The following is a 13,106-nucleotide window of genomic DNA, read 5'->3' as shown; positions in this document are numbered from 1 at the left end:
TGCCACCACACATCAGGGTTTCTGCTGCCCAGTCTTCCCTGAAGATAAAAAGAAAGCAGAACAGCACATCCTTTACACGGCCCTCCCTTCACAGACACATCCACTGTAAGAATTTTGAGGACTGACAAGCGTGTACTTGGTATTCTCCTTTCTCAAATAGTTCACACTTCTTAATTCCATTTCAGTTTTATCTTCATAATAGCTAACATAGCATCAAGAAGCAGAGGATACTACAACTAAGCAGTACCTATCTGTGCTTAGTCCCTCAGTCTTTCCGACTCTTTTGCAACCCCATAGACTGTAGCCTGCCAGGCTCCTCTGTCCATGGGGCTTTTCCAGGCAAGAATACTGCAGTCGGTTGCCATGCCCTTCTCCAGAAGGATCTTCCCAATCCAGGGAATGAACCCAGGTCCCCCGCATTGCAGGCAGATTCTTTATCTTCTAAGCCACTACATCTAGACACTATATAGTCATAACACAAAAATATGTATCTTCCCAACAACCCAATACTTTTTTCCTCATTTTTATAACTAAGGAAACTGAGGCCCAGATACTGAGGTGGTGGAATTCGGATTCTAACCCAAACAGGCTGGCTCCAGAATCTGTGTTCTTAACAAAACTATGTCACTTCAAAACATATCCATTATCTTTTTTTAACAACTAAAATAGTATTAAAGGATTATAAGAAGATTATAAACTCCCTTCCTTTCACTCTACACACCCACTTCCTTAATTCAAACATCCTAATTGTTTCTTCTGACATTAAATTCAAAAAGACATTAAATTTCAAAAAGAAACTGATACATCAACTTTAAACCCTGCTCAATTTCAATCATTCAGCCTTTTTAGAACACCCAACCTTCATCTACCCACTCCAGTGTTCTTGCCTGGAGAATCCCAGGGACGGGGGAGCCTGGTGGGCTGCTGTCTATGGGGTCGCACAGAGTCCGACACGACTGAAGTAACTTAGCAGCAGTAGCAACAACTTTCATCTACCTTTCTCTTTCCTTCCAGAAAAACAGAACCATAATCTTTGTGTAAATCATCCTTATTTACTTTACAATGGCCAGGCAACTGTGATTCATTGCTGATCCAAGTAACGTAATTTTTTTTTTCCTTTTAAATACATGGCTATCCACTCGCGTATTCTTGCCTGGAGAACCCATGGACAGAGGAGCCTAGGGGGCTAGAGCCCATGAGATCGCAAAGGGTGGGACAGGACTGAGAGCTAACACTTTCTTCCTGGAGTTGATAAAGGTCTTTTGTTTATTTGCTTGTATTAAGTGCCTGCTAAGTCCCTTCAGTCGTGTCCTGCTCTTTGTGACTCTATGAACTGTAGCCCACCTGGCTCCTCTGTCCATGGAATTCTCTAGGCAAAAATACTGGAGTGGGTTGTCATGCCCTCCTCCAGGGGATCTTCTGGATACAGGGATCAAACCCGTGTCTCTCATGTCTCCTGTATTGGCAGAGGGGTTCGTATTCAACATACCCAATAAGTATTCCTATGAAAGTCATAGATACCTTGTTCCAAAGGATGTGCCTAGTAACATTACTTTTCAAAAGCTGATTACCGTTTTTCTCTCCTCTGAAAGCCTTTGTCCAGGGCCCTCTGCTTTCTGGCCCCTGTTTAGATTGGTTTCCTTCAAGACCACCCAGTTACTCAGAACTCCTGGGACTTTCTTTCAAGGTTCTTCTCTGTCAGATTCCATATCCCATCTTTTGTTTTCACACTGATGTGATTCTTTGTTTTACTGGAGCACATCATTCAGTAACTTTGTAAGAAAGGATACATGGGTGATTAACATTAGAGTTCTTGAATTCTGATTGGTTTTATTAAATCTTCTTATTATGAATGGTTTACAATTTTTTAGAGGTCACTTTCTCTCACAATTTTGTAGACTTTACCACACTATCAGTTAGCTTACAGTATTTTCTCACTTCTTGAGAAATACTATAAGTTTGTAACTTTCTCTTTGGAAAGTTTTAGGGTTTCATATTTTGTTGTTGCATTTTTTCTTTTTTTCTCTGATTCAGAGGAGTTCTGAGGTGTGTGATGACCCTTGGTGGGGTCTTTTCCTTTCATGGTGCTGAGCACTCTGTGAGTTTCTCAGAAATGCTATTTCACATCCTGCTACCTGGAAATTTTATTTAAAATGTCTCTGTTAATGTCATATGTCAATTTTCACTCTATGTTTTCATCCTGAAACTCCTTTTATAAAGTTTGATCTTATAAATTAGCCTTTATTTTTGCTTATATTTTCTATTCTTTTCTTTTGGCCCTAATTATAAGGGGTTTGCTAGACTTTATGTGCCAACTTATTACATTCTGGCTATTCTCTTCATAGCATATTGTTCTGACTGTACAGATGAAATACCCTGCTGAAGATATGATTTTTAGAGTATTTTAAAGTAATATTGGGTTTCCCCTTATCCCAAATGCTTTTCTGTCCTTGGGACTTTCTTTTGCTGTTTGACTTGGTTTTTCTATTTTATGATGAAGATGTTTCTCAAAAGTCTCATAATCTTTTTCCTTTAGATATTAGATGACTTAGTACCAAAATATACATACATTCTCTGTATACAAATGTAAGGTCATTAGGTAATAAATAAGTTTTCCTGGAAGACCTTGAAGTGTCTTCCATGAAGGTAATTTTCCTGTTTCCTGCCTGGGGAGAATTAACCAAGCACAACAAAGCCTTCTATATTAGGATTAAGAGTTCTGCATTCACTAAAGAGACCCTTAATTAATCCTCCTGGTTTCAGACTGGTTTTCCTGGAAACTATTTCTTAACTGGTCCCTTCATGTCCTGAACACTTCTGGGGTTCAGTGGTGAAGGATTGGTAAGTGTTAACAGAGTAACTTCATTAGCTTTCTTTCTATTTCCCAAAATGTTTCCAGATCCCTTGTTCTCTGCATTCTCCTATTTCTTCTAGTTGTCTGTGTTTCTTTGCATTTTTTTCATATTATTTTGGGATGGTTTCAAGAAGGAGGGAGAATAAATGATTAGCTTTAACATAAATTTTTCCTGCAGATGTGGAGAATTATTTATACTGGCAGTCTTGTTTCTTTGAGGTAAAAGAGCTGGAGTGACAGAATCAAGATTCCAAACTGGGACTTCCCTAGTGGTTCAGTGGTTAAGAGTCTGCATTTTCACTTCAGCATGGGTTCTATCCTTGTTCAGGGAACTAAGAATCCACATGTCATGCAGTCAAAAAAAAAAAAACAAAACAAAACAAAAAAAGACAACACACTTGCTGAAAAATAAAGCTTATTAAAAAAAAAAAAAAGATTCCAGAGAGCTAAACTTCTGGCCCACTTCTCATCATCCATCCATGTCATGAGGCTCATGGTGCTTAACCTCCCTTCAGTTTCATTTAGTCCTCTCTAAACTGGGCAGGAAAATGTAATGGCTGGGACATGTACTTACACTGGTAACATGGAAAGGATGCCAAGTATTGCTGTAGGAAAAGAAAGAGATTTCTTTAACTGAATTTATTAATGTAAAGAATAAATGCGGCACACCCTGGTTGAAGTGTGCATTCATTCAATATTTTTTTTTTTTTATAAACGGGGCCAGAATTTTCACTTCTAAGACAAATGGAAATACATCTCTGCACAAAAGAAAATAAAAATAAAACAACTGTGCAATAGCATTCAGACCAGCAGTAATCATAACGACCAAAAACTAAGGTATCTATCAACTGATGAATCACTAAAATTTGGTGTACACATGTGTGTATTATTCGCTCAGTCGTGTCCAACTCTTTGCAATCCCATCCACTGTAGCCCACCAGGCTCCTCTGTCCATGGGGATTCTCCACGCAAGAATACTGGAGTGAGTAGCCATTTCCTTCTCCAGGAGACTTCCTGCACTGCAGGTAGATTCTTTACCATCTGAGCCACCAGAGAAATCCAAAATTTGGTATATCCATACCACACAAAATGAAGAACTGAAATATGCTATAGCACGGATAAAACATGAAAACATTATGCTAACTGAAATAAAGCAGTAACAAAAAATTATGTATTATATGATTCCATTGATACAATATTTCCAGCATAAGAAAAAAACATCTATAGAGGCAGAAGGTAGATTAGTGGTTGGATAGAGCTGTGTTGGGGGAGGAAGGAAAGGAAAGAAGATAATTGAGTGCTAATGGATACAGCATTCCTTCATAGAGTGATAAAAATTTTCTAGAATTGATTGTGGTAATGGCTGCACAATTCTGTGAACATATTAGAAACATTCAATCATTCCCTTTAAATGAGTGAATTGTATGGTAGATAAATAATATCTCAAAAACTTGTTAAAAACTAAAGCATCTGAGAAAGCTTATCAGGAAGTGTTTACTACGTGCATTCTTATGGCATGAGGAATATAAAATGGAATAATACAGATGAAGTGAGGGAGCTTAAATTCTAGTAGTAAAACATACATGAAGTATACATTCTGATGAAACAAAAAGCCCAGATAGAAAAAGAAAGTGGAGGGGGGAGGTGTTGAAGGTGATCACAGTGATTAAACTGAAATCCACATGAGGAAGAGAAACTAGTTATAATGCAGAATGACTTAAAGTGAAAAGAGAATTTCAGGCAATGGGGTTAAATGTCACATCAAAATCTGTGACAAGAGAGAACTCAGCTTGTTCTGGGAGCTGAAAACTTACCCAGGTGGCTGAGGACAGTGAGGGAGAGAATGGTGTGTGACGAGGCTGCCCAGATAAGTTGAAGTTATGCAATCTTGTAGCTCGTTTGTCAAATATATTCAAGAGTAATGGGAAGCCCTTAAAGGATTTTAAGTAGTGTGATAACTTCATTAGACATAAGATAACATGGCATAAGATCATTCTTCCCACTCCACGTACTCTATGATGAACAGAATGGAGGACAAATTCTGACTTTCTGTCCTAAAACTGCCTGTGAATATCTAAACAAGAACATCAACGGTGCTGTATCCATGTCACTTAAAATTTTAAGAAGAGTCTTAGTTGGTAGCAGTATTACTTGATAAGATCAGTATGTACAGAATATAATGAAGACTAATGGACAAAGATGTTTGCTGCAGCACTGCTGATAATAGTGAAATACTTGAATGAAACCTGAACATAAAAATTTGTAAACAGTTGCTAACTCTATGTGTGTGTGATTAGCCTTACTTCTTTTTTTAATTAATTTTTATTGGAGTATAGTTGCTTTATAACATTGTGGTAGTTTCTGCTGTACAGCAAAATGGATCAGTTATATTTACACATAAATCCACTCTATTTTAGATTTAATTAGCCTTACTTCTTTAGAGCTGTAACATCTTGAAAATAAAAACAGGTCTATATAAATAAGATTGTTAAATTATAAATCTGAGGCATGCATAATTTTGATACTTTGCTTTAACTGAGTGGTCGTTATTAAATGAAACATAATATTACCAGGAACTTAACAAATAAACTTGAAAAGGGTCATGAAATCAATTTTTATCACCCATACTTGGGTGAGGTGTATCTGATAAATGAGCATTAATCAGATGTGCTTATGTACAAATGTCCCTGGAACAGTTTCTCTCTTGCTTGCTTATGTGGGCACGTGCACGCACACACACCAGAATTAACACAGCCAGGAGGTTTATTTTGCAAAAACATAGAAAACTCCAAGTGAACCAAGAAGCGTCACCATTTTCCTCTGATTTTTCTCTTCTGGGAAAATAATGCTAATTTGTACATCAAGATGCCTTCACACACACACACAAATTAATTTTGGAAGTACTTAGTGTAAGTATAAATAGTTTTTTATTCTAGTGCATGCAAACTTTTTCTTCATCACCACTAACTCTCCTCCTAAAATATATTGTGTCAGCCTAATTCATAGCTTGCTACTTCTTTACTCAAAATGATGAAATGAAAATTTGTCACAGCCCCTGAACTTGTTCAATACTCTTCCTGCAGTGCTGATGGTCTACCATAATTTTGCATTATACCTATAAGAAACTCTATTTGAAAGTCTTCACCCTAAATCCAATTTTTACCTTCCAAGTAAGGAAGTAAATGGGCTCAGCAGGTAAAGAATCCATCTGCAATGCAGGAGCTGCAGGAGAAACAGGTTTAATCCCTGGGTTGGGAAGATCCCCTGGCAACACACTCCAGTATTCTTGCCTGGGAAAAAAATCCCATCGGCAAAGGAGCCTGGCAGGCTACAGTCCATGGGGTTGCAAAGAGTCAGAGAGGACTGAGGGACTAAGCATGAGTGAGCACAAGTAAATAATCTGTTAATCATAAGAATTACACTTGGGATGGCAAAAAGATCACATCCAAATCACAGATTTATCTTGCTTGCCTCATACTCACTTAGGGACACAGGTTCATTGAGTGAAATAATGGAAAATTACAAATACTATTTAAATTGTTTTCTGGTGTTGGTGTTGTTTTGGTTTGTGGTTTTTGATCAAGCAGATATAGTTTAAATTCTGTTAAATGAGCCTATCATAACAATGTAATATATGGTTCCAGTGCATTTGAAATTCTTTCATTATTATTCAAGATGCAAGTTCAACAATACAAGCCCACATAATAAAATGTGAATTGGAAAATGACTCTCAATTTACATAATAAACCCCAAAAGTAGGTTTAAAGGTAAAGCTGCTCAGGAAAAAATGGAAAATATCTTGTAATATTTTAATAGTATAATCACTATATCTATTAAATGCAATTAAATAGTGAACTATTTGGCAAAATTTAAAGTTTTACAACTTACATGTATACTAAGAAAACGTAACTGAATAAATTCATACCTCCACATTTTTTCAAATAGTTTCACTATAATTGGGCTGACCAGTTGCTAGAGCCACTATGAAGAACTTAATTGAATTTATAAGATAGAAAAAGGTTCACCTAACAGAGGAAAAAAATAAATTCCTATGGTTAATTTTGGCTGTGTTGATACAGAAAGTCAATAAAAGGAGCATTGCTGGGGAAAATACAGTGCATTCTGCACAAAGATAACAAAACAGTAGGGTAATTAGTCCTTAAACCCCAGAAGGTTGAATTGTTTTCCTGGGAGAAGCTCCTAGAAACAGGCAGTCTCTCTCTGACTAACTGTTATACAGAGGAAGCCTCCCTTCTCTAATGAACACATCAGTGACCTCTGACATCAGCACAGATGTGGATGTAGCCTGAGGCAGAGAGGCAAGGCCAGATATGGCAGTACCTTCAGGAAGTGACTCTGGTCTCTAGAGTCCTTGTGTACTTACCACACAATAAGCTTTTCACAGTCATTCACACTAATTGATGAAATGCAGTGGAAGAAATAATGAGTCAAGATATAAAATCTCCTCCCTTACCAGAGGCAAGAGGTTTTCTGGCAGTATATATAGAATGGGAGCATTATTTTTTTTAAAAGGCACTTATGTAAGCATGAGCCAACAAAATAATGGTAGAATTCTTGAACTGAAAAATAATCTGTTGATAAATTCTTCTAAGGCAAATTACTCATGTAATAGCAACCATCCACAAGAGTCCCCTAGCTATTCTTTCAATTCATGTGAATGATTATATCATAAATGGACTGGCTATGAAATTACAATGCTTGCCCAGTATCACTTTTTTATTTAGTGAATAAAAAGTAAAGTTTTAGCTAATAAATATACAATCACTGTTAGTAACCTCAAAATCATGTTTAACCTTCAAATTATTTATATGTATGCGCTATTCACATGAAACTCAAGAAGACTGAAACCAAGTCCTCACTACACAAAAATCAGTGTGATTTTATTTTTTAACCATGTTTTCCCTAGTTTGGGTGAAGTTAGGGTGATTCTATACCATGGTATAAACAAAAACATACTTTTTTTTTAAACTGAATTCTCCAGCTCCCACCCAGTTATTTCCAACAGTATTGATGGGATTTGAGTCCTCTTTAGTCCCTGAAGATTTCTAACATCATCCTCCCCTGAGAAGAAAGGGAAATACAGTGCCTCTGCCCTACTTACACTGGAGGCAGAGAAAACTACTCGCCAGACACAGCAGCAGCACTCCTGGGCCCAGGCGGGTGAGAGCGCCTGGAGGAGCTGGCTCCCAGGAGTCTCAATGGGAGCAGCCCCGCAGCCTGAGGGAAGAAGGAAGCCTGCCCTGGAAATCAGTCATCCTGGGAAGGGACTGGATCACCAGCTGCAGTGTCAAAGTCCTGACATGCCCTGGACTGCGGGCTCATGCTCCACTCAGCAGTGTGGGACCAAATAACTGACTGCTGAACTTCCCTGGATCTGCGAAAGCTTAGGACGGTGAAGGGGGTTAAAAGAAAAACAAAAAAAAACACTGGGTATCTTTAATTTCTGGTATCTCCCCCATTCTCCATGGAAAGGTATTCTTAAGCCTCACTTTCTCAGTCACTAAATTACTACTGAACTTAACTTTGGCATTTTAGCAAAGCACCCTAAAGTGTCTTCATCAGGAAAGGGTCATTATCCTGACATGTTACATTTTTAAGAAACCTTATATTGGTAGTGAAATGATATAAAGACATCTATAAAATAATAATGACTTAAAATGTGCAAGCAAGTATTTACATTTCTTCCTTAGTTTGTTGTTTTATTGATAAGACCAGCATATATAGTAATTGTGAGTTTTAAAATCTTTTTTTTTTTCAGATTCCTTCCAGTTAAAAATCTAAATTATAATATTTACCTCTACCATTTTCTTTTTCCAGTTATGCAGGGGAAAATCAAATGTTCCAAACTGTTCCACAGCAGTTTGTTTAGAGTATTAACTCACTTTTTAATCATCTCTCCTTTCAAATGCATGATAAAGTTGAACTATCATCTGATTTCCATTTCTTCCTCCTGTTTAGTAACAAATTTATTTTGTTTGTTTTAAAGAGATACCCTGTCTCATAAGACTTACTTAGGAAAATGTGGAGAATCTTTAATTTCATGAATTTCATTCATTCAAAAGATCCTGGCACACTATACCAATTCCTGAAAGGTGGCCCTATATTTTTTATCTAATAAATGATGAAAGTTTATATGCCACCATTTTGAAAAAGTGTAGACTATTTTCATACTGCTTGAGAAATAAAAGTATCATAATTAACCATTTAATTGAGTTCAAAATTAAACAAACAGAACATAGCATTTTATTTGTGAGTAGATATTAAACTACATATATTTCTGGAAAGACCATGCTTAGTTTTGTTATTAAGACTAAAGGCAGTTTCTGTAATGTTCTTTCATGAAGAAATAACAATATGGGTTGAAATATATTTCCACTGAAGACTGAGGTAGAAACAGTATTCAACATCTGATTTCAACTTAAAATTCTAAAGAATATGACAATGTTATATACCTTAGAATAAGGTCATTCATAGTTTGCTTCTATAAGTATTAGCCTACTGGAGGAAATATGTTTGATTATTTAGTAGATTATTTTAATATGAACATTTTTTCAATCAAACTCTTAATTTTCCATGCACTATAAATGTTATGTTTTATAAGCCCTCCTTTGGAATTTGTTGTGTTTTTCCATATAAGAACTTTAACATTCTACACTTCCTAAAGTACATTCATCCTATGCATAAATAACATGGTTACTTATTTCTGAGAATATATGTATTTTTACGTATATCTCAGAGAAGGTGAAGACGGTTTTTCCAAGGCTTTGTGCGGCAGAAGAATGGGTTTTCCACTAAGTGTTATTCAGAACTCTGGACAGCTCCCATCAAGGAGTGGAGTTGAAGGCAACTGTCCCTTAGTTTCTACAAGCAACTCAAAGTAATGCTGCTTTTTATTGCTATATTTGTTTGCTGTTTAACAGCCGCCTATTAAAATTGCTGAGCTTGCGCCACATTCTTTTTCTTTTCCAAACGATTTCAGCAGTAAATGGATACATACATACATACATACATATCTACATACATAAATGCCACTCTTGGCTTTTGCTTACGGGGTTTTGTTGTTGTTTTTTAATAAAAAGCACAGCCTTCCTCAGGCGCTAATATAACGTGACCGCAGGGTGTTCGTACACTAATAAGAGGATCTACTTCACGACCTTCATTTGATAATCTCTAAACACGCTTATAACCCAATGAAAACTTGGGCGACAAATAAGATCAGGGAACGTCTTAACGTTAATTCACCGAAGCAGAGTTTCCCTGACAGCTGACGGCTCTCCTGCCCTTGTTCCCGAGTTGGGAAATGGGAAAGAGATTTTTGAAATAGACTAGTAGCCAAGGTCAAGAAAGGGTGCCCCTCTGTTTCAGGAAGGGGGCTCTGAAAACGCCCCCTGTCTCCTTTTCGGGAACTCGAGGCTTCCTGTCAGGCTCCTGCCCCACCAGGCAGCGCCAGCTCCACTGAAATCTCAAGTCAGGGGCAATCCAAGCGCAAATTACCCTTCCTCCGCCTGCCAGCCACTCTCCTGAAGAAAGGCACTGAGGATACCAAGTGCCTGTAAGCGGATGAGAAACAGATTAACACCCCCTATGGGCGAGAGAGGCTGGACGGGCCAGGACCCGTGAGTCACCGTGTCGGGTCGCCTCATCCTCTCCCCAAACTCAGGAGCGCCTTTTGCCCCTTTGGGAGGGACCCACTTCTTGGGGGAACAGCGCGAGGGAAGGTGGCACCCCCAACGACTTTCTGGCCACTTTCTTACACTCTCATCTCTCCGAAGTGAAAGTTTCCCTGCACAACTTCGCATCCTCCCATCCGGAGGTCACCGTGGCCTTTTCCCCCCGATCTGGCCCCAAAGTTCCCGAGGCAAAGGAAGAGAACCTTCCCTGGGGTTCCCCGGGCAACAGGAACTCATCAGTCAACCCCCTCCTGGGTGGAAACTAGTTGTAGAAGAGTCGAGCCTGCCTCCCGGGTAGAAGACACGGCGGCTCCTCCCGGGGCCGGCGGGCGCCCCCTCCCCGCCAGTCCCGGGGCGACCCCTCCCAGGAGCCCGGAGCGCGAAGGAGGGCGCGCCCGGAAGGGAGGGTGCGGCGGCGAGCAAAGAGTCCTCACCTGAAATCACTGTAAGGGTGGATAATCCAGAAGCCTGCAGTTTTAACCCTTTCCTGCTCCTTCTCCACCGCCTTCTGGCTCCCGAACATGCGGAGGGAGAATTTGTTGACCCCGGGCTGCAGCATGGAGGTGAACTGCCGCTGCATGAAGCCGTACTGCCGCCGGGGCCCCTCGGCGTCCTCGAAGCCCCCGGTCGATTCCTCGCCGCCGCCGCCGCCGCCGTCCACCTTGAAGCACACGGAGTTGCCGTGCTCCTTCGCCCCGGTCCCGCCGCCCCCCGGCGGGGGTACCCAGGCGCTTCTCGGCCGCGGCCGGCCCCGCGCCCGTCGCGGGCGCCTTGGTGGGAAAGACGCTGTTGCCATCGTCCCGGCTGTTGGACGAGGAGTTGGGCTTGCCGCCTCCTTCCATGCCCGGGGGACGCGGCCGGCGACGGCGCGGGCTCCAGACTCGCCGGCCGCCCGGCGCCGGGGACACGAGGCGGAGGGGGCAGGGGCCCGATCCGGCGGCCGCCGAGCCCGGCTGCCCGTCGCGGCGGCGGCGGCGGCGGCGGCGGCTTCTGCTTCCCGCCCGCGCCGCTGCTCGCTGCGCGCCTCGCTCCCGCCGCCGCCGCTGCCCTCAGTGGCTGCGCTCCGGGCTCCGGCGCGGCTGGTGCTCAGGCTGAGGCTGCCCGAGCGAGGCTCGGTTCGGCTCAGCCCTCGCGCGCCAGCGCCTCCGCTCGGCTGCCCTCTGCTGGCCGGAGAGGGACTCTACCCGCCCGCACGCGACACGCTGTCGCTCCACTGTCGCTCCACTTCTGCCCAGCGTGACATTGAACTCGGGAGCCCTCGGAAACATTCATTTGTACATGATGTGAGAGACTCGGTGTATTTTTGCACGAAAAGGAGGAGAGAGGCAAAGAGAGTGAGAGAAAGACTGAGCCAGCGGATATACATTCATCCGAAAGAGACAAACATCCTTGAACTCCTTGAGACCTTGTCACATTGAACTCCTATTTGAATGATGTTACAGATCAGGAAAGGGGGAGAGGGTGGCTCTGGATGCAGAAAATTCAGCGTACAGCTAGGTGTGCATTAGAAAGTAACGGCTGACATTAGATGCTAAATTTCATGAGTACAGGGAATTGTGCGTGTGCGTGTGTGTGTGTGTGTGTGTGTGTGTAGTTGAAGGAGAGAGGCAGACAGGGAAAGAGACTAGGTTCTTTTTAACCCAGGGTAATCAGTTGGGGCTTTGCAGATGAAGCTCTGCACCTAGGGACAGACAGCTGACCTCCTTACACTTATCCTTGATTTTTCTCTGGAGCTTCGTATGCAGAAGATGGGATTTCTTCCTTCCCAAGGCCACTCACATCAATTCGCTGGTCTTCCAGCAGCCAACAGTGAGAGAAAAGTGTGTTAGGGAAACCTCACCAGAGCTGACCTAACTTTTCAAGTTATATAATCAATAGAACATACTAAGAGGCTTGCGTGTTTGGTCAGTGTTCAGTGATGCCTCACCAGAAAGCCAAGATGCCTTGGAATCTAGACAGAATGTAATGACCCTTTCAGATGGGGAAAGTATTCTCAAGTGAAACTTAACAGCTTGCTGCTGATGCTGAAGAAAGCATTCTGAGATTCCTCGTATTCCCTCGGTGTCTTCCAAACCCAGCTGAAGGATGCAAGATGTGCGGCCAAACTCACCAGTCACTCAGCAGGGCAGCCCAAAGTCTGAAGAGCTTTAGGACTCCCAAATGTCCCAAACATCTGTTCCAGTTATACGCATTGCCTCCCTGCCAGCAGCCTCAGTAAAGGAATCCCTACCCTGCCGGGAGTCCCTGATCTCATGGGTCCTGTTGGCGACAGCCACTTTTCAGAGTGAGAGGAGTGGGCATTTCGGGGAGGAAATCTACGACAAACTGGCAACCAGTGACTTAGCACGAAGAATGATTGGGGCCAGTCAAAGTGTTTTCCTGAAAAAAAGAAAAAAAACTGAACAGGGAGGAGGCCAATTGAGAATAGGAGAGGCAGGGATAAAGACAGAGTAAAGCAACTAGAACCCCTCATGCAGGGTTAACAGAGGCTGAAAAAGGAAGCAGAGAACAGAGGGGAAAAGGAGAAGCAGAAATGAGACTCCCTTAGGCCTAGCTGTGCT

General features: G+C 41.6%; 1 protein-coding gene across 1 annotated transcript in view; it reads right to left on the bottom strand.

Moving 5' to 3' along the window:
* The window catches only part of HCN1 (hyperpolarization activated cyclic nucleotide gated potassium channel 1), a 447,227-nt gene extending 435,840 nt beyond the window's left edge, over nt 1–11,387 (bottom strand). Inside the window, 2 exon segments of the mRNA XM_052659217.1 lie at nt 10,980–11,263; nt 11,265–11,387. Of these exon segments, the coding sequence (XP_052515177.1) occupies nt 10,980–11,263; nt 11,265–11,387 (407 nt within the window).
* Nucleotides 11,388–13,106: the final 1,719 nt, after the last annotated feature.

Source organism: Budorcas taxicolor, chromosome 20 (assembly GCF_023091745.1).
Source record: "Budorcas taxicolor isolate Tak-1 chromosome 20, Takin1.1, whole genome shotgun sequence".
Taxonomy (NCBI): Eukaryota; Metazoa; Chordata; class Mammalia; order Artiodactyla; family Bovidae; genus Budorcas; species Budorcas taxicolor.
This window is presented reverse-complemented; position numbering and strand designations above follow the sequence as displayed.